The 20764-nt window shown below is 41.4% G+C and overlaps 1 protein-coding gene across 2 annotated transcripts in view; it reads left to right on the forward strand.

Moving 5' to 3' along the window:
* Positions 1-20764, forward strand: part of ROR2 (ROR family WNT receptor 2) — a 263938-nt gene that overhangs the window by 166545 nt on the left and 76629 nt on the right. For both annotated transcript variants that reach the window (XM_090038518.1, XM_090038519.1), the window contains exon 2: positions 19718-19795. In XM_090038518.1, the coding sequence (XP_089894644.1) occupies positions 19718-19795 (78 nt within the window). The remainder of the gene's footprint in view (positions 1-19717; positions 19796-20764) is intronic.

The following is a 20764-nucleotide window of genomic DNA, read 5'->3' on the forward strand; positions in this document are numbered from 1 at the left end:
GGCTTATGTTCATCTTGTGGTCAGTGATGAGCCCCCAAGTCTCTTTCTTCTGTAGTGCTATCTAACGTAGCACTGCCAAGCCATTAAGGATGCTGCAGGTTTTTCCTCCCAAGGTGGAGAACCTTGCATTTTTTGGTGTTAAACACCATCAGGTTCTCGTCCGCCCATTTGCTGAGCCTGTCCTGGTCAGCCTGGATCACCCGCCTGTCTTCTGGCGTGGGTGCTTTGCCCCAAAGTTTGGTGTCATTGGCCAACTTGGCCAGTCCACTCCTGACTCCAATGTTTAACAAAGATGTTGAACAATATGGGTCCAAGGACAGAGCCTTGGGTGACCCCACTGGTCACAGGACACCATGATGAGTTACTGCCATCAATTACTACCCTCTGGGTCTGACCACAAAGCCAAGTTCCCAGCCAGTGGATCGTGGTGGACCCAAGGCCACAATTGGCCAGTTTCACCAAGAGGTGATCATGGGATACCAGATCGAAGGCTTTTTTGAAGTCAAGATATATGACATCAATCTCTTCTCCCTTGTCCTGGTCGTAGAAGGAAATTAGATTGGTCACGCAAGACCTACCCACAACAAACCCATGCTGGCTATCCCTTAGGATGTTGGCGTCGGCCAGTCCATCAAGGATGGTCTCTTTAATAAACGTTTCTAAGATCTTCCCCAGGATAGAAGTCAGGCTGATGGGCCTATAGTTAGCTGGACCCACTTTTCTCCCTTTCTTGAAGATAGGCAGCATAGGCCTTCTTCCAGTCTTCGGGCACTACATTGGAGCACCAGGAGTTTTCAAAGATCTGTGCCAGGGGCTAGGCTATGATTCTTGCAAGCTCCTTGAGTACCCTGGGATGTAGATTGTCAGGGCCAGCTGACTTTAAGGTATCCAGCTTCTCAAGATGTGCCTTCATGAGGTCAGCATTAATGGAGGGCAAGGGATCTCCCTCACCCGGACCTCCCTGTTCTGTAGTGGGCATGGGTGTCCCATGGGACTGATGAAAGACCAACGCAAAGTACCCATTTAATAGGTTGGCTTTTTCCTGGGCGTCAGTTGTCAGTTGCTCCATCTGGTTCAGCAGGGGTCCAATGTTGCCCTTGCTTTTCCTCCGGCTCCCCACATATCTGAAAAAGGACTTTTTATTGCCCTTGATGCTCAAAGCTAGTTGGAGTTCAGTTGCAGCCTTGGCTTTCCTGGTTTGTTCCCTGCAGGACCGGACCAGTGCAGAATAATCCTCCTTGGAGATGAATCCCATCCTCCATCCTTTGTAGGCTTTTCTTTTTAGCCTTAGGAGGTCTGCTAGGTCCCTGGAGAGCCAGGGGGGCAGCTGTGCCCTCTTGCTGCCTTTCCTGCAAGATGGAATAGACTTAGCTTGTGTATTGAGGATTGCTTCCTTGAGGAGCAGCCACTCTTCTTGAACTCCCCTCTCCCTGGGGTCATGCTCCTTTAAGGCCTGACTGACAAGCCTCCTGAGCTTGTCAAAGTCAGCTTTTCTGAAGTCAAGGCCTTCCGTGTTGCTGACTGACTTGCCAGCTTTACGGCGGATGGTGAAGGTGATCAGCTCATGGTTGCTGTCACCCAGCTTCCGATCAAACACTAGGTCGCCGATTAGGTCATCCCCTGTCACTGATTTGGTCATCCCCTGAATGTGGGTGAAATGTGCAGCAAATGTTTCTGATAGTCAGAAGCAGCTCAGTCACCTTGCCATCCATACCTGAGCCTCTGTGTCCAGACCCAGTTCAACCACTGGATCCGAGATGATTCAGAAGCACAGAGAAAATGACTATATGATACACAAACCAGGACGAACTGCTAGTGTCACAGAACAGTGTCTGGCCTCCCAACCTAGAAAAAGCAGGAAGGATGTGATGTATTTCATGGGCCCCACAGTGAGCCATACATTAATCAATATTCTTGACATCACTTTTCTTAGAAGGGATTTGAAGTGTTTGGCTAATAAAATGACTCAGTGGGACACAAATCTAAGTGATTTATAGTAACTGATAGTGCTTGCTGTTGAAACTTAATCTCCAAGCTTCTTTTAACTTTAGTGATTTCCAGTGCATGGTATATCCTTAGGTATTCTGCTTCTGAAATATAAAGTACACAGAGTAAGACAATGCCATATGAAGCCTAATTAGCACCAAAAGGTATTAGCCTTGTAGACAACTGCCTAAAGTCACATAACCTATTATCACTGTTTGCTTTATGGCTTTGTGTAAAGAAATGCTACTGGTTCCAGCATACTTTCCTGTATATCAGGACCATGAATCTATACCCTGTTTCTATATCTTAGAGTTAATGCAGTTTTAAAAGTTACCATAACTAACATGAAGGAAGTCAATTGCTTGCAGACTTGGAACAATTTCTTTGGCAGTTGCCCATACTTGTTACAAAAGGGTCATATGTGAGAGAGTTTGGATTGGCATGGTCTGGCTTTTGCTTGAAAAACCTTATGGTAATGTATAACACAAGTAAGTAATACCTGTGCAAATATTTGCTTAAGGATAATGAAAACCACAGCTGTCCATTCTGATTAGGTAAACAGTGGTTGCAAGTAGATGTATCAAATACAAAAATTACATTTAGAATGTATGCATGTATATCTGGGGGACTGTTTAGTACCCGTGGTGCATATTTTTAAATGTAGAAATGCAATAAAAGGTATTAAAATAAAATGCTTAGTTGTGCTAATTTTGAATTCTCACTGTGGAAAATATTTTGCTTCTGAGAGTTTTTTAAATACAAATTCATCTAAATGCCAAATGCAAGTGAATCTGTATCAAGACTCAAAAAGTGTGTAGGAGTAATGTCCGAGGCATCTGGCAGTTGGTTGTACTTGTTGTCTCTCTTGTGCACTTTAGAATTTAAGAGTGAAATTAATTAATCTTCCATGAGCAAACATTAGTAGGGCATAACATAAGCATCGGTGGGGAGGGTTGTGAATTTGTTGAAGTTAAGTGACCTTTATTCAAAGCACGGTACAACTTTGAAAATTACTGTAAAAGCATCAAAGATGGTGTTCCATTTTTGTACCTGAATGACATCCAGATTTAATTTCCTCAGTATAAAAGAAATATATGATTTTTCTAATTGTTAATCCTACAATGCCACCTTGGAATCTAAAAGTTAAGCTGTTTTGTTTCTGGCTTAGGCCCCATCAGCTGTAGGCATTCTATAATCAGAAACTTTATCAAATTATTTTCATGGTACAGAGGCAGAAAAGACCCATTACTATCCCTATGTTGTTTTAGCTTGCAGTTATAATGGAAGTAAAAAAAAAGTCAGAAAATTTGTTTTCGTCAGTAAATTAATCAAATACAAATATAGAGAACAGTCCTGTCAAATAAGAAGATGCATTTTTATAATCATAATGTCACTTTCTGGAAAGCCAGTTAATTTGTCAGTTTCTTAATATAACAGTGTGTTCATTTTCCTTAAATGATAACATTAAAACTAAGTCATAATAAAATTATGATGATTGATCTTCTTGCAATTACCATCTTTAGCCTAATTAATAAGAAGAATTCTGGAAATCTTGCCTGATATAGGGAAAACATAATGGTTCAGCCCAAAATGCCATCTGTTTCAAACAACCTCTCATAAGTGCACGCCTGCACACACATCCACAAATGTTAACAGTGGAAACTATGTCTTTCCTCTGCATTTCTATCTGACATTATGTCATTAGAAAATGAGCATGTTGACCAGTATTTGTGGGGCTATGACCATGTTTTCCTTTGGCTGCATGCTGTCCACCCACTGAAAGCTGCATGTGTTTGCAGCTGGAAGCACTCCCACTGTTCAGTTCCTCTCCTTGGTGTTTGTTACTTGTTTTTTTTTTGGGGGGGGGGGGATCTTGAATGTTTTGTCTCTTATAGAAAAGTGTTCTCTTTTTATATTTTAATTGGTCCAGCTGTAGAATAACTGCCAGCATCTGAGAGGTCCATTTAGGCTGCTGAGCTATGAAAGTTTCCTGCTGCTTTCACTGAGCTGTATTAAGAGTGGAAATGGGAATTTCTCGTAGGAGAAACAGTCTTTACCAGTTCTCTGTATACACACCATCTTAATCAAAAGGACCAATCAGTTCAGCAGCACATGATCCTATGCTCCAAGCTGAAAGTGGGTAGGACTGGGTTTTGTTCAGATCAGTTCATCCCTATAGCCCCCCAAAAATAGGGGTACCAAAGGGGGAATTGGATGTTGGGAAGCGTATTGTTGCATGGCATTCTCTCCAGAAGCATTAGCAACTGGTAAACATAAAATGTAGTACTGACCATCCTTGAACAGAGACTATCCTAGTAAGTTTCTCCTTGTATTTCTGATGCAAAACTTCTAGGTCTGATGTCCAAATGTGTGTCTGTGTACACAGAGATTAGTATGTTTCTTTAGGATACTTGTTCAAAACTGAATGTAATTGTTACCAGTATGATGGAGAAATAATAAAAAAACCTATTCAAGATTTTTACTGTTTCTTTTAAATAATTTCTATAAAATTTCATTTTTTAAAGAAGAAAATTCAGCCCTATCATCTGTCCACCCTATCTGGGGTTTCAAATGCCTTACTCCAGGGGTTGTCAACTTGGGGTATGCATACCCCTGGAGGTACCGGGGGGGTACATGGCAGTGGTATAGAGAAGTGTGGGTACTCAGGAAGCAGTGGCAGAGGTGATAGGGCCACCACCACCATCCATTGCTCCGCGCTGCCACTGCACGCAGCTTCCCTGTGTCCAAGTAGCCGCGTTTCTCCGCGTCCAGCTGGCCAGGGAGCAGGGTGGGGAAGGTTGCTGACAGCCAGCCAAATGTGAAGCCAGCAGTGTGGAGAAACAGGGGTACCTGGGAAGTGGGGGGTCAGGCCGCCACCGCCATCCATCACTCTGTGCTGCCACTGGGCACTACTTTCCTGCACCCAAGTATCCCTGCTTGACGGCACCAGCTTTGCATGTGGCTGGCCATCCGCACCTCCTCCCCCAATGGTGCAATGTTTGCATGCACTTGCCGTCCCCATTACCATCTATACACTCAGTGTTGCCTCCGTGTGCCAGGTGGAGGGGGTGCTGACAGCCAGCCATATGCAAAACTGGTGGCATGGAGAAGTGGGGATACTTGGGCACAAGAAAGTGGTACCCAGCAGTGATATGGAGTGATGGATGGTGGTGGTGGCCCCACTCCCCAGGCTGCTGCTTCCCAGGTACCTCTGCTTCTCCGTGCTGCTGGCTTCACGTCTGGCCAGCCATCAGCAACACCCCCCTCTCTCTGCCCTCTGGATCCCCAGCCAGCTGGATGTGAAGCCAGTGGTGCAGAGAAGCCTAGGTACTTGGGCACAGGAAGGCGGTGCCCAGCGGTGACATGGATTTTATGGATGGTGGTAGCAGCCACATGTGAGCTCCTTGTACTGCCAGCTTTGCATCTGTCCATCTGTCAGCACCCTCTCTCTCCCCCACTCTCTAGACAGCCATCATCACCCCTCCTCCCACTTCGCATCTGGAAAGGATACCTGCCAGAAGGGGTACTCTACTTTAAAAAGGTTGAAAACCCCTGCCTTACTCCATACTCAGGTTAAGGGTTTTTGTAATTTGTCACAGGTTTTTTGTTTGTTTGGTTTTCTTATCCAAAGGGTAAGAGAAAAGGGATAAAGAAATTTTGACTGCTTATGAAGGTTGCAGATTGATACAGTGGAGACTATGCCATTCTCCATGCACTAGTGCTGCAGGCTTCCTTATGAATGTGCCTCATCCATTGATTTCTTTGCTGATACTGCTTTTGGCCTAGGCTGTGCTGAAATTATCAAAAGGGATTCTAGTTAACATCATTTGTAATCAAGGGTGTTGGTTGTAGCCATGAAGGTCTAAGGTCATAGGCAGTCCAGGCTCTTTTGGTAAATGTCATATTGTTTATTAGACCAACTAAATAGTTGGAACAAATTGTTCTTTGCAAGCTTTTGGTACAAACACCCCTTTTCAGCTTTAGGGTGTTTGTACCCGAAAGCTTTGAAAAAACAATTTTTCCAACTATTTAGTTCGTCTAATAAAAGATATCACATTTACTCAAAGAACCTTGTCTGTATCATTTGTAATGGGACTTCAGTTTTTGTGAGGAGCGCGTATGTAGTTGGAACGGCAATGAAATCAACAATTTTACACAGATCATGAAATCAACCCCATGATAATGAGTTATAGTCATTACCAGCCTTGGGTCAGCTTCAGACCAATGCAGGCCTTGTTTCATTCTCCAGGGCAATCTATATATTCATCTCTGTAGAATTCTAACTGGTAAGAAAAAATAGAAGTGATCACCTTTTGGCATATTTAAAAAAACAAAACAAAAAGTCTGTTGTATTTAATGGGTTGCTCTCATCAGAAAATTTAGTCTTGCTGAGACAAGATCATGATAATTAGTGGCATTAAACAAATAACTTTACATTCTGCAAGAGTGAGATGGTTCTGTTTAGCATCATGGCTAGGGACAGACATTCAAAAATCCTGAGCCTGAATTGATTCAATCTTTGCAGGTTAGTCTAACCTGGCTAGGCTGAACCAGTTTCTAACTGTCCAGACACACCAGACGTGCAAGTACATGTCTGCAGTGGCTCAGGCCGGAAGCTGGGGGATGCTAGTGCAGCCCTCTTGTCCCTTCCACGGTCCTGAGCTGAGGGGGGCATGGCCAGACCCCAGCAGAATGCTCTGATTAGCCCAGCAGGGAATTGATAACAGTATTTATCACCCCATTAAGAAAACAACAGAGGAAGATTATCAGCTACCTGTTGATTGTACGTGTTGATTCAGCATGGACCATTGCTAGCATGTGGTCTGCTAGCTAATACACAGACATCTCCTTAGCAAAGCAGGAGGGAAGGGGGAATTCCTGCTTAGCAGGGAGTGGTGAGGGGAGGGGTCAAGCAGCTTGCAGTGTGTCCCAGAGCTGCAGCCAGGGAGCAGAGGGGAGGGGCCAGCCCTGCTGTGGAGCAGAGAGCTCCACCCAGCCCAGAAAGCATGCCAGGATGCTGGGGGTGTCTGGTGTATCTTAAATCAGCAAGTGGGGTGGGACAGACATTGCATAAACTGGTTTGAGTCAAATCAGTTAAGTCTGATACTACATTCAACCAAATTTATCTCAAACTGGTTTCAGCCATTTTGAACCTGATTTATGTGGACTGAACATCTGTTCTGTTACAGGTTTAAACCACTTTATTCTGATCACTTAAACCAGTTTATGTGTAATGTCTGTCCCTAGCCCATGTTAGCTGGCCATGAGTTGAAGTAAGACTGATTCGTAAGTAGCTGACTTACTTAAACAGAACAGCCAATGTCCCACTGTGTTAACAACATGCTTCTGTGAAGTTACAATGTAATGCAATCTAGCAAAGAAAAACCAGGCAGTGCACTGGATGGCCACACATCTGACTTTCTCTCTGTCTGGAACTCTTCTAACATTGTGACATCAGCTGATTTCAGGGAAAGAATTCTAAGCATCAACTAAACAGCTATTATTTGAGAATAGATACAGTACTATGATTGGCATATTTGGAAGTTTGGGTGACTGAACCTCTGAAAAGCAAATATTTTATTTAGGGATCTAAATTAATATTGGAGTTTTAGACATTCAGACGTGAGAATTTTATTGTTAATTTTTATCTGTTTCAACTTGTCTGTCTATAAGATACAAACGTTAAAGATTACCCACCTTTTAAAAATACTGAGATTGCTCAATGAAAGATTCTGTGTAATACTTTTCACTTACTGTTTTCAGGACAGTAAACTAACTAGCAATAAAAGTTACAAGTTTTTCTTCTGGAATTTATTTTTCATTTTTAAAATATGGTTGTATAATGCTAATTAATTAATCTCAGGAAGGATTTAAGATTTACTGTAGCTCTGCAATCTATAATAATCAGCCATAACAATAATTGTCAAGATAAATAATACTTGCCTTATTTATTTTATTTTGTATTGTATTCCATTTTTAGATCCTTCCTAGAAGGTTGAGGATTAATATTATTGTTTAAGCCCTGATGCACAGAAATACTTGAACATGTACTTAGAACTAAGCACATATTTAAACATACCACCTCAAAAAGGATGATATTCTGAATCAGGACCCTAAATATTTCAACTCAGGGCTGTCAATAAGATTAGTAATTTTGGATTTTAAATTATTTTCAGAAAAAGAGCACTATGACTATTATTCTTTCTGCTAATTGTTGGAGTGTTATACTCTAACAATATACTCGTAAATCATGGTTATTTTCAGACCTTTCCTTAAGACTGTTTTGTTTTCACAGCCAGAAGCAGTAAAATAATCAATCATGTAATAATGTCTTGGATAATTATCATGTTACTTAGTGTTCTTTGAGCAGCAGCAGGTGTGCTTGGTGCTCTTATTGGGTGTGTTAAGCTATGGTTTTACAGCTGAGGTGGGGAAGAGTTTTGGAATGTGTCCACACTTCCAAAAAGTGTTTTTCCCCTTCCCCTCTTTTGGTATAATACTTAACTACTGTTTTTTGCTGTGCAAACTTAAACAAGTTCCCTTTCTCATTTTGTTGATATTTTAAGGTATTTATATGTTCCTAAATATATTGACTTAGTAGTTCTTACTTTTTCAGAGCTCTTTAATATAGATATAGTTTCTACATAAGAAATTGTTCTCTACTCAACCAGTATACCTAATGTATATTGGATTTTATAAGTTCCAAAATCAGAAATTACACTTAAGTGTCTTTGTGACTTAAATGACTCAAGGGTTTATGCCAAAAAGTACCACAGAATTTTATTCTGAATTATTAGATACTTGAAACAGTTTTGTTGGTCTACATCATATCCACACAAACTACATTCACATTGTACCTTTCCACTGTAGGTGTAGACAATTTAGTTTCCCCATTTAGTTTGTCAAAATATGCCTCTTCAGTAAACAAAGTTTATGGACACCTAATGCTGCCTCTTGCTCCAGCTAGTGAGTTTTCACATTAACTCTTGTCCTTTGCTAAACTAACAACTCTAGATTACTTGCCTTTTGTCTCACCCAGTTTGTTCTTGAGTACTTTTTATGGAATGTGTGTTGCTCAGTCTTGTAAGTGGAATCAGCTCATGGTTGCTGCTGCCTAAATTTCCATCTACTACTACATTTGCCACCAATTCTTCCCTGTTTGCAAGTAGCAGGTTAAAAAAAGCAGGGCCTCAAATAGGCCTCTTCAACACTTGCACCAGAAGTTTGTCCCCAACATTCTTCAAAACTTTCTGGATTTCCTGTGCACTGCTGTATTGCACTCCCAGCAGATGTCAGCATGATTGATATGATGTCCCAAAACATTCTTACAACTAAGCTAAGGAAGTACAGGTTAGATGAGTGGACTGTAAGGGGGATAAAAAAGTGGCTGAATTGTTGGGCTCCATGTCTAGTTGGCAGCTGGCATCATGTGGAATGTCCCACAGATCAGTTCTGGGGCCAGCTTTGTTCAATATTTTCATCAATGAACTAGAAGATGGGATGGGGAGTGCACCTTTCGCAAGTTTGCAGAGGACACCATGCTGAATACTATCTGTGGAGTAGATATTCTGGAGGGTAGGGCTGGGAATCAGAGGGCGCATCTACATGAGATGCTTAATGCAGAGTAGCTTAATAACATTGTACAGTAATGAATCACAGCACAAACCATGCTAATATGCTGCTGCGCAGTATTATTAGGCTACTGTGCTGTAATTCTAGGTACTCCGCATTTATTTAGTACTTGATTATACAATTACCAAATTAAATGCTCAGTAACTACTGTGCATTAATGAATGTGTAGACATGCCCAGAGAAACAAACCTAGACCAAATGGGGGATTGAACCAAAAGAAATCCCATGTTTGTGACTAAGAGGTTAAAAGAAGGGGAAACTGATCTATGGGCAGTCCTCATCAGCCTGAATGAGGTGCACTTTCTGTGTGTGTTTGTGTGTGTGTGCACGCATGTGCAGAGAGGGAAAAAAAAGGTTTGCATGATGTTTTATTTTGATGGCTTAGTGTGGTTAAAACATCTTTTAAATCATTATTTCTAAACCAAATGTATTTAAATGTTTCATCAAGGATTAAGTCCCTAGCACATCAGAGTTTTTTTTCAGTTAAAACTCTGAAAGGTATGTTAACTGCTGAACAGTTCCCTTTCTCTTGCTTGGATCTTTCTGTCCTATCTAAAATACTTTTATGGCACTCATAACTTAGTGTCTGAGTGCCTCACAATCTACAATTTATTTTTCCTCACAGGGTCATTTGAAGTACATGTCATATCTACATGTTATGGATGAGACCACTGAGGTACAGACTCTTAAGAGAGATTTTGAAGTCAATAGGAGTTAGGTATCAACATATTTTTGAAAACCCTCCTTTACAGTCTGGCCCTAACTGATGTTCCTAGGGCTTCACAAGAAAGTCTGTAGTGAAGTGGAGAGTCAAGCGTTGTTCTTCCATGACCCAGGCTAACACTCAAGCCATTACACCGTCTAGATCATCTTCCTCTCTCTGAATGTGACAAACCAGTTAAATTCAGTTATTCCCTAATTTTTTTAAAAGATCTTTTTGACTGCAATAACCACAAGAATTTCCAACCCACAGACTGAATTTTTTATAATTATTTGTAAAACAAAACAGGGTCCCAAAATGAAATGGTCTTCTCAACCATAACTGTAGCATTGTTATCGCAGTAGTATAATAGTTCTTAATGAAGCTTCCATTCTAAAGGAAATATGAATAAATATTTATTCCATCTGTGTCTTACTCAAGTTTATATGCCATTTGACTCTTCATGTTTGAAGCCACAAATATGATTTCAAGACAAAAGAATCTATGGCATTTGACAACTTAACTCAAAAAATGAGAGCTATGTAAATAGAAGGCAAAAGATTGACAGATGAGTGGGAAACACTTCTGTGTAGTACCAAACATGCATTAATGGTATGGGACATCTGAATGAATCACAGGATTTGCTGAACTCTGTGGATCTCTGTGGAAGACTGTAGAAGTAGAAGACTGTATAAGTCTGGTTTGATTCTGCTCTTAACATTGTGCATTTTAACATTGTACATGAAGATCAGGGATCCAGTTTTTCTGTTTCCCACGGAAAAATGGAGTAAACTGCAGATTTTACATTTTACCAGAGGCAAACAGAGATTTCTCATTTCACAAGAGAAACGCACAGATTTTGCCATTTTGCAGTGAGCTCCCTGCAGGTTGGGAGAGTTCCAGCCTGCAGGGAGCTGGGAAGGAGGAGGAGGAAGCTGGATAAACAGGGGGCGCCATGTGCATGGACATGCATGTGGCCCCAGGCAGCCTGCAGAGCAGCTCCATCAGATAAAGGGGGGGAGTGGAGCTGGGCAGGGCTGAGGCTGCTGCCCAGCTGGGTGGGGCCTGGGGCCACAATGCATGGCTGCAGGGCCTCAGCTGGGAGCAGAACAGGGCCAGCCTACCTGAGCCCACAAAAGGAGGAATGGGGGCAGGGGGCTGCAGACCTGGGTCCATAGCCCTGGCAGCTGGGGGTCCCGTCCAGCAGGGCTGGGTGAGCAGGGCTTGTAGGTAGAGGACAAGGGGCACCAGCAAGGCTGTGGAGGCTGTGGGTGGGGAGTGAGGGGCTATAGGGGGGCTTTAATTTTAATCATGGATTTGGGGGGTTTTAGCAGAGAATTTAGGTTTTTTTAATCAGGGATCCCTGATGAAGAGGAACCTAGAGAATGAGTAAAAAGGTTAGATGTAGGGCAAACCTTTATTGTAAGCTTTTTGTAAGGTGGGGTTCTTTTTGTTTCACTTCGGAAGTGGGATTAGGTTTTTTTAGAGGAAAAGAATAATTCTTTTTCCAAGGGTCAGTGTGGAGTGTAGGTCAGGGCAGCTCCAAGTAGAGTGCAGTTGCATTCCTCATGTTGATCCCTGTTTCACTCAAAATCTAAAACAAATTGCTCAGAGAGGCAGCAGCATTTCTATGTAGGTAGTGCTGAGGAAATCAATTTATGCTGCTTGTGAATAACTCCATGTAAAGCAGCATTTGGGTCTTCAGCCAAGTGAATATGGTTTATAATCTCCATGCCCTGAGCTCAATGTTTCTCAGTGAGGCATAGACAAAACATAGAGTACCCTAATGTAATAACAGCGTTTAGAATGCTTTCCATACACAGCTAAGTACAACGTTCTCAAATTGTCTGGCTTTATATCCTCAGGTTTGTGTCCAGTCCACACACTCATGACTTCCTTGTCCTGGTGCAGTTAGGAGACAGCTCATGCAGCCTTCTTAAAGTCTTTCTCAAGCAATATTTCAGTATGCCATAACAACAAAACACATATAAGAGGCTTTTACATCCCTGCCGCAAGACAGGGCCATTTGTTCAATTCCTAATTGTTTTCTGAAGGTGCTCTGGCACCTTCTTCTTCTTCTGAAGCACCAGGCCTCTGTTTGTCACAAAAGAGTTTCTCTTTTCCAATACAGGGGTTATAGGTCTGCTGATGTGTTGTCTTTTTGGTGTCATTAGAAAGGCTTCATCAAACTGCATAGGGATTTTAAAGGATAAACTCTAGTTAGCCATTGTTTAAGGAATTCATAGCTAATTCTTGCCCCACCACCAACAGCCCTAAGGGCTCCCACACCCATGATTCAAAACACTCACTCACTCTGCCCCTTCGGAGACATCTTCTCCCCCAGCATCTAACATGAGACGCCCCTTTTCTCCAGAATCTGCTCCGGGTGTCTGACCATCAAATATCTCCGGCACCCATTGGGTAGGCCCACCCACTAAAGGGCAAACCAACCACCCACCTACCTCTCCTGCCACGGCTTGATGATAACAATTAGAAGATGTCAATAAAGTGGGAGGCTGCCCATTTACTTGCCCAGGTGCCCAACGCCCATATACGTGGCTTATGCCATGTCCCATGCCTCACAGATAGCATCCATATTCCTCCAGTGCCTCACACTGGGACCTGTGCTCCAGAGTCTCACATGGGACTGTCACTCCCCACTGGAGCTTGCGGGCCCTGTGCCCTAACATTGGGCTCTCCTTCCATCCAGGGCTCCAAACCCCTTCTCAACACAGGGCCCCAAGCCCCATCCCCTACCCCACACTGAGCTATGATCCCCTTATCCCTTCACCTCAGGAGCTTCATGCATAGCTCCCTGCTATGGAAAGTGACCTGGGCAGTGGGCCCAGCACTTTACTGGTTCTTCCCATGCCTCCTGATAGCAAGTCCAGGATTCACTTTAATGTGCTCCCTGGAAGGCCCTGAACACGTGGGTGGTTCATGTCCACCATACACACATCCTTGCCACTTGTCCTGATGTGATGTGACAGTGGTGCCTAGTAGCACCAGCACTTATAGCAGCCCGCCCTGCATGGTGCATGCTTTGTAAGCTGCCCATTGCCAAAAGGATGAGTGACCTCCAATGGCGATTGCTGCATGGGATACTGGCCACCAGCACTCTTCCATTCCATGCCTTCCTTGGGTGCCCCCAGCTGTCCTTGGTGCTTTATTTGAGGCATTGGATTTGGACCTGTTGGAGGCTACCTATTTGCTTTCCTTTCCTTACTGGGTGGCTGAGGGGGGTGTCATTTGCCTGGCCAACTTTCTGCTTGGCCAGGCCAAGATGACCATCCTTAAGAGCCACAGGAACTGGCTTGCTGGGGCCATCTCTGATGATGCCTTGTGACTCCTTTAGTTCTTGGTCTGGGTGCATCTGTTGCTGGAATTCAACCATGGAGTCCTCCAATGGACAGTAGTTGCCTTTCAGGCATGTTGGGCCATTCAGGAGGTGCTCTGCCACATTGAAGATGGCCACTTTATCCTCAAAGTGTGATACTGCTTGCCCATTCCTGGGATCCCAGCAGGGATCTTAGCAGGTTAATGTTGTACCAGAATGTTTTTGTGTTTAGACTGGGAGGCCAGGCCTTGCGGGCTGTAGCTCCAGGCTCTGTCTGTTGTACCTGGGCTTCTGTGTGGACCATCCTTTGTTGTACTGCTACTCCTTTTTCCCTTAATAAAGGTTCAAAAGTCTGCCTGCCTGCCTTTCTTCCTTCCTTCCTTTTCTTATTGATTTAGTGAAATAATGTATTTTCAGTCCAGCCATTATAAGAAACAGAAGAAAATGTGGTGGGAGGAAGATTCGTGTTAAAGGAAACAAAGTTCAAGCTTCCAAGAGGGATGTTTAGGAATAGTGAGGGAGATTTGTTTTTAAAATATAATTGAACCCTGTCCCTGGTAAAATGACTTCTTGTTTAGGTGTATGCTCTGCCAACTTTCTGAAGGTTTAGTCACATGTTAACTTGGCATTGTTTTTGGCTTCAACATTCCTATATTATGTTAACTTGACAGTTAGCTCTTGCTGATGTCATGATACAGCAGACATAAAAAGGCTGACTCTAGTTCAAATACATTTATGGTGGAAACTCCCTATTGCTATGAACTCAGTTTCAGCTGACTTTAAAGGATTTTTTCTCCCTGATGAAGCAACAATAATTTTACATTGACATAGCTGGTTTATTAGGTTGCGTGCATGTTTGTGTGTGTTCTAAGAATTGCATATTGCGTGTGTTCTAAGAATTATGGTGACACCAAACCAGCAAATGTCCACAATTAAAATGGATTAGTCTTACGAGTGGAGCAACTGAAACAAAAAGCATAGACATCCCCTTCCTTTTTAGCTATTTTTATTTGAAATGACAACAGTAAGCAAGGCGAAGGTGGAGCTCTTAATCTGCCATAACTATGAAAGGGGTGTACTGATCATATGCTACTAACTGCATCTTTTGTAGACTGTTCAACACCCCTTACAGGTTTGCCAAGCCCACTCTGCAATTGGTTGCCAGGGGCTGCAGATGTTGGAAAAGAGGAATTTCAATGAAAGGCCCTGATTCAGCAACCTAAGTAGTCTGCCTCTCACAGCCAAAGTAATCAGATTGGCAGCTGAATCAAAGCCTACAGTGGGCCCTTTGTTTGGGGAGCTCTAGAGGTTAGTAATTGACAGAAGGTCAACAAAGTTTTACGAAGAAAAGAACAGAATATTAGAGGGTATTAAACTGAAGAGTTTGTTCATTTGGGAATTTTATATTATTGAAGGAAAGTTAGAACCCAAGTCAAAGGTTAACATAGTGAGAGGCAAAGGTTATGTATTATGGTTTAAATCAAGAAAACAATTTCAGTGCCAGAATTAGCATGCATTTACAAGTGGGGAATTGAATAGAATTCAAATGCAAAGCATGAACAACTGCATTTTGGAAATATTATTCTTTAATGGTAAACAAATTATATTCAAGCACTGTGCATGTGATATGGCTTATGCTTTTATTTTTTATTTTTGAGTGTGTGTATGTGGGGGTGCGTTTGTGTGTTTGGTATTTTTATATCTGGCTGATAATTAAATTCATGTTTAGTTATGCGCTTCTCCATAAAAAGTAATCTGTAGGAATTTCTAAATTTGTATAACCCCTCAAATCCTTTACCCATTTACACACTGTTTTTCATGTTTTACCTTAAAAGTGCATTTTGATAGGAATAAAAGTAACAAAAGAAGGAATGCTAGGCTCAGTTCAGAAGGTAGAGAGTTATAGCCAAATTGAGCAGCAGCTGTGATTTTTTACGTTGATGTTTTTCTTAAAATCTATAGTGCTAGGTCTATCCTTGCAAAGTATTGTACATTCCCAGAAACAGAGGGTGTTGTCCTAACAATCTGCTTCCTTTTATTTTAATTTATAGAAGTAAAAAGAGAATATCGTTTTTTATAAACTACACAATCCGAATATGGTATACAAATTGTTATGGAGCTAAGAAATTTCTTTCCATGCAACCAATACATATGCTGCTCACTATTAACCAAACTTCTAGAACACAATAATGAAACTCATTCCTGTTTCAAATTTTATCAGTACATTTTTAATTGCTTAGCACCAAAAGGTTAGGAATTCATTTTTATACACCTCCACAGGTGTCTGTCTCCATCTCTACATTCTTTAACCAGTCCAGAAAGAGAGATTGTAACTAGTGGTGCTGTCTTCCAGATAAAGCATTAAAATCGAAAATATGCCATATGTCAAACTCTTTCCTCCATTCTTGATTTCTTGAGGATCTGTTTTTTTGGCCTGAACCTTTAAGTCATCCTTCTTGGTCTAGTCATCATTTTCAAAGGAGACTGTTGACACTCTGGATGTGAAGTGCTGCACAGTAGCCAGGGTGGTTTGTATGACATCAGTTAACTGTGTATTTACATACCAGCATGTTAGTCTGCTAACTTTTAAGCAGTGTGAGTTGACAGTATCACAGCTAGGATTCGGCCATGAGCATTTCTCTCCAAATAAAGGTATCCAGTAATAGCTGTTTGCATACACTGATTTTTATCATCCACTTTGGTTAGTTTTTGTTTGTTCATTTCCTGTAATGCTGTTTGCTTACTTTCAAGCCTGTTCCTTGCTAGTGGAAGTATTTAAGTCTTTCTTCCATAGTTGAGCAACAATGTGAGGGCTATAAAACACATGAAAAAGCATTTAAACGTTTGAAATCTCATGTTCTTTTCTTATCATATTTGAAATTAATGTATTAATATGCAAGTAGGACTTACCTACCAGCAAAAACTCCGAAAAAATCCTGTGGGTTTGTGTCTGTATTACCACCAATTAAGATATGAGGCACTGTGGTACTTTTTGCATGTTCTTTCCCCAGATGAAAAGCAAGAATGTTTGAAGCAGGTCCATTAATGCATAATGTTTCAAATTCTGTATGCAGTGTGAGAGACAACTTGGCCCACCAAGTGTTTAAAATCAAGAATACTATCATTTACCGGGTTCTCAAACATCAAGGAAGATGGCCACAATGAGGTTATTGTGCCAGTACTGCCACAGCCACAATATTATTGCTACTTTTCATATTTGGTGTTGCCATTTGTTCACTTAGTAGAAAATACGCTGTACACGCTGCAAGACACCAATGAAGGCTTTGTTTGGACAAGAGAATTTACCATGTAAAATGCAATGGAGAGTTTATAATTCTAGTTGACTAAATTATTCAATCCAGGTGTAAATGACAGTGAAGAATGCTTGGGAAGTAATGGGGAAAATTAGAGAGATGGGGAAGGAAAGGCAAATGGGACATCCCATCTAGGGGCATTTTTACATGTGCTCCAGATGCAGTGCCAGGTGCTTTAATTAGTGAGCCACACTAATTAAAAGTGCCCACACCTCACATGTATCAGTGTCCCCATGCATCGCCCTGTTGAAAAAATGGTGGTGGGGCATTTTGAACTAAAGCTCATCGAATATGTTTTATTTCAAAATGCCCTGCCGCCCTTTTTTCAGTGTGGGGAATGCCCGGGGATGCTGATACATGTGATGGGAAAGGCTGCCAGAGTGTGTCAATTTCTGTGCTCCGGGAGGTTCGATTGAGTCTGTTCTGACGCACTGGATTTCCCGTGCATCGGAGCAGGCTCCCCACACATTTGTAGAAGCCCTAAGATGTTGACAGAGTAGAAGGAAGAAAGGATGCCATTTTACAGACAGGTCCTGAGCAGTACCAGGGGTAGTTCTGTAGTGTCTTGAGAGCAAGTATCAAAGTGTAAACTTGATGAAGTGATTACAGGGGAACTAGCAAATGGCTCCACTGCCATTGTAAACAGAGGACTGAAGGGGTGGGGACAGCAGGTACCCACTTTGGCTTAGCTTTATGTTTCCAGTCATAGCTAGAAAAGGATGTATTAAACATAGGAATAAAAAATTATGAAGAACTGAAAGAACCAATGTGTGTGGATGCTCTTTTTCTGAGTAGTATCAGTACTTTGAATCTATGATTCTCTTATTTGTATGGCTTAATTTCTAGGGAAGAGAGCTGTGAGCAAATATTTGTTCATAGCTGTAATCCGGACTCATGCACAGCATAAAATCTTTGCAATATTTCATATTGAGCATGGCTCTGTGTTGCTTCAATCTTAGTTCAGAAACTTCAGGGTTAAAATTAAGAGTTTATAACAAAGATGGTTTAAAAGAGGACTCTTCAAGATTAAAGTATTTAAAAGATAAATGTCTCCTTCATTAAAGCAACAGTTAAAATGGCAGATCTGTTTTGGACTTATACTTTACAGTATACACAGAGGATTTTCAATTTTAACATTGCTTAGTCATGGAGACTTTACTTGTAGATACTGTCTGTGGTTTGTAATTATCCTCTGATAAGGCACATCTGGGGATAAGTGTTTTTGCCAGACGTAAACGTACAAAGCACAAAGAAGAATTACACAAAACTATTATTAAAACATTTTAAAATCAGCAGATGTTTTTGTCTTGTTCTATGCTGATTTGAGAAACTAAAAATAAAAAAAACAAACCCAAACAAATCCAAAAACAGCTAGGGAGGTGGGTCCTGGGAGTAGGGAGTAGAGACTGCTGTGCCTATTTCTTTCTAGGTTTTTAATGTTTGTTCTTGTTAAGGATCCTACTAAACTGCTAGAAGAATCTGAAAAGTAGGAAAGAAAACTGAACATACAATAATAAAACACAGAAGGGATGTAAATCATAAGCCCCAGAAATTATGTAGAGGAGTGTGAGCATAGAGTAATTCTGCAGCCCTAAAAATTGGGCATAACTAACATTTTATCCTGTTCTTCTGTAAATTGTGGTGGGCTTTGATCATCTACAGGAGTCGCATATCACTGAGCAGGCTGGGTTTTGCATGTATGACTCAAAGATGTCTACCAAAAAGTCACTTGTCTTACTCTGTTTTCCCCTCCAATGCCATTGTATTTTTCACAGTGGTATAAGTGATATACATTAGGTGTCCCACACTGCACACCTGCTGGAAACTAGGCACCTATCGTTTTTACCACATAATACCCAGGTGAAGCCAAGCACAGATAGGGGCTTTGAGCTGATCTTGCCCAGCTGCCATGTGGTAAAAACTAGAAGTGACTCATCTCCACTAGGATTTTACTGCAGGAAAACTATTATGCTTTGATTATCTCAGGTAAAACAACAAAGAGAAAGCCTTTTTATTGTGGTGGAGACACGACCCATGAATCTGCTCCCTTGCCTGCGCAGACAGTTGGGAGTCGCATCCAGTCAGAGAATTATTCTGATACTGAACTGTGCTGCAAGTGGCGTGCCTTAGCAGCAATTTGCTTGCGCTTAATGTACACAGTTAAAAGATAGAAGACATATCTTAGAGGATGAGAAATTGGAACGAGTCAAGGAGGATTCAGAAGGTTGTATGTATTTGCCCTCTGTGCCCTCTATGAAGTCTTGGGGTTTTGTTCTGAAAGGGAGAGGAGAGGGAGACATGGAATATTGAGAACCCTTTTCTTCTGCCCTTTCATCTCACCAGAACCCCAACATTTATATCCTTTTACTACCTGCCAGAACAAAGTCAAAACCATTTACTTGCAGCAAGTATCTTGGTTTTTCTCTGAAATTCCAGTTTCCCTAAATTTGTATCCTTTAGCCTGATATGTTAAATGCAACTTTTAGAGAGTTTTTGAATGTTATTATTCTTTGGCTAAAAATGGAATGCACTTTTTAATGTTGCCATTGTGTCATGCACAATGCTCTCCATAGACTTACATAGATAGACAACAAATCAGTTCTAAATCCTGTTGCCTCTGAAGTTGTTGAGAATTTTGCTTTTAACTTCAGTGGACCAGAGTGTAGCCTGAAGTGAATTAAAATGCAACATTAATTCTATTCAAGAATCTGCATTATTTAAAATATTAATTATTTATTTTCCACCTAGGAGAAATGGAGATCCCAGATGCAAATGACCCTTTAGGTCAAGTGGATGGACATGACAGACCAATTCCAACACCTAAAGGTAAAAATAATGATGTTTCTAGTTCTTTTTTTTTTCCCAAGTATAAGGTAGCATGAATGCAACTCATTTTGTGATGTACTTCCTTTATTTGCCTTGTGGAAAAGACTGTATCCCAAATATGGTGTAGTAACTGGTATGACAATTACTGACCTGAAGGTGTCTGATCTCACCTGGGGTACCTATACATGTGCCAGATGTCTGCTCGAACATGTGCTAATTAGCACATCAGAGTCAACTTGATTAACCAAGTCTGCTAGAGTGTGTTAAGTAGTGCGCTCCAGCAGCCTCCGTGTCATTTCTAATCAGCATCCCTGTGCTTCAAAGTGGTGGTGGGGTGCTTGAACTAAAGCTCATCAAATGAGCTTTAGTTCAAGTACCCCCACCATCCTTTTGAAGCACAGGACACTGAATACAGTGATGCTGCGGGCACTTTAATTAGAGTGGCTCTTGGAATCGCTCTAATTAAATTGCCCCCTCTATACCCCAGAGCATGTGTATAGATGCCCCTGGATTCCAGTTAATCCACTGATGAATCTTGTTTTAAAATATTCCCTTAAAAACATGCTAGGTCATTTGATGGTTGAATCACAAAAGAATAGTGGCCACTGGTGTACATACAATAAAACCATACCATGATGTGTCTTAGCAGGCAGTACAAAAAGTTATGGAGCAAAGAGATATTATACTCCAGTTTGGAAACAATATCAGAAAATGGTTTTGTTTGTGTTAGTGTAGTGTATTTTGACATTACTGCTGTTGAGTCTACCCACCAGTTCCCTTACCACATAATATATTTAAAGCAACATCATGATGTGGGAAAGAAAACAAGTACCACAGGCTGTCACTATATACATAGATGCTATAAATGACCAGAAATAGCATTAGAACTATAATAATGATCAAGATGTAGTATTATTAAGATGCGCTAATAATAATGTTATGAGGCATGGGTGTTAATGTAGGATTTAA

This window comes from Crocodylus siamensis, chromosome 3 (genome assembly GCF_052110815.1).
Source record: "Crocodylus siamensis isolate JL-2025a chromosome 3, ASM5211081v1, whole genome shotgun sequence".
Taxonomy (NCBI): Eukaryota; Metazoa; Chordata; order Crocodylia; family Crocodylidae; genus Crocodylus; species Crocodylus siamensis.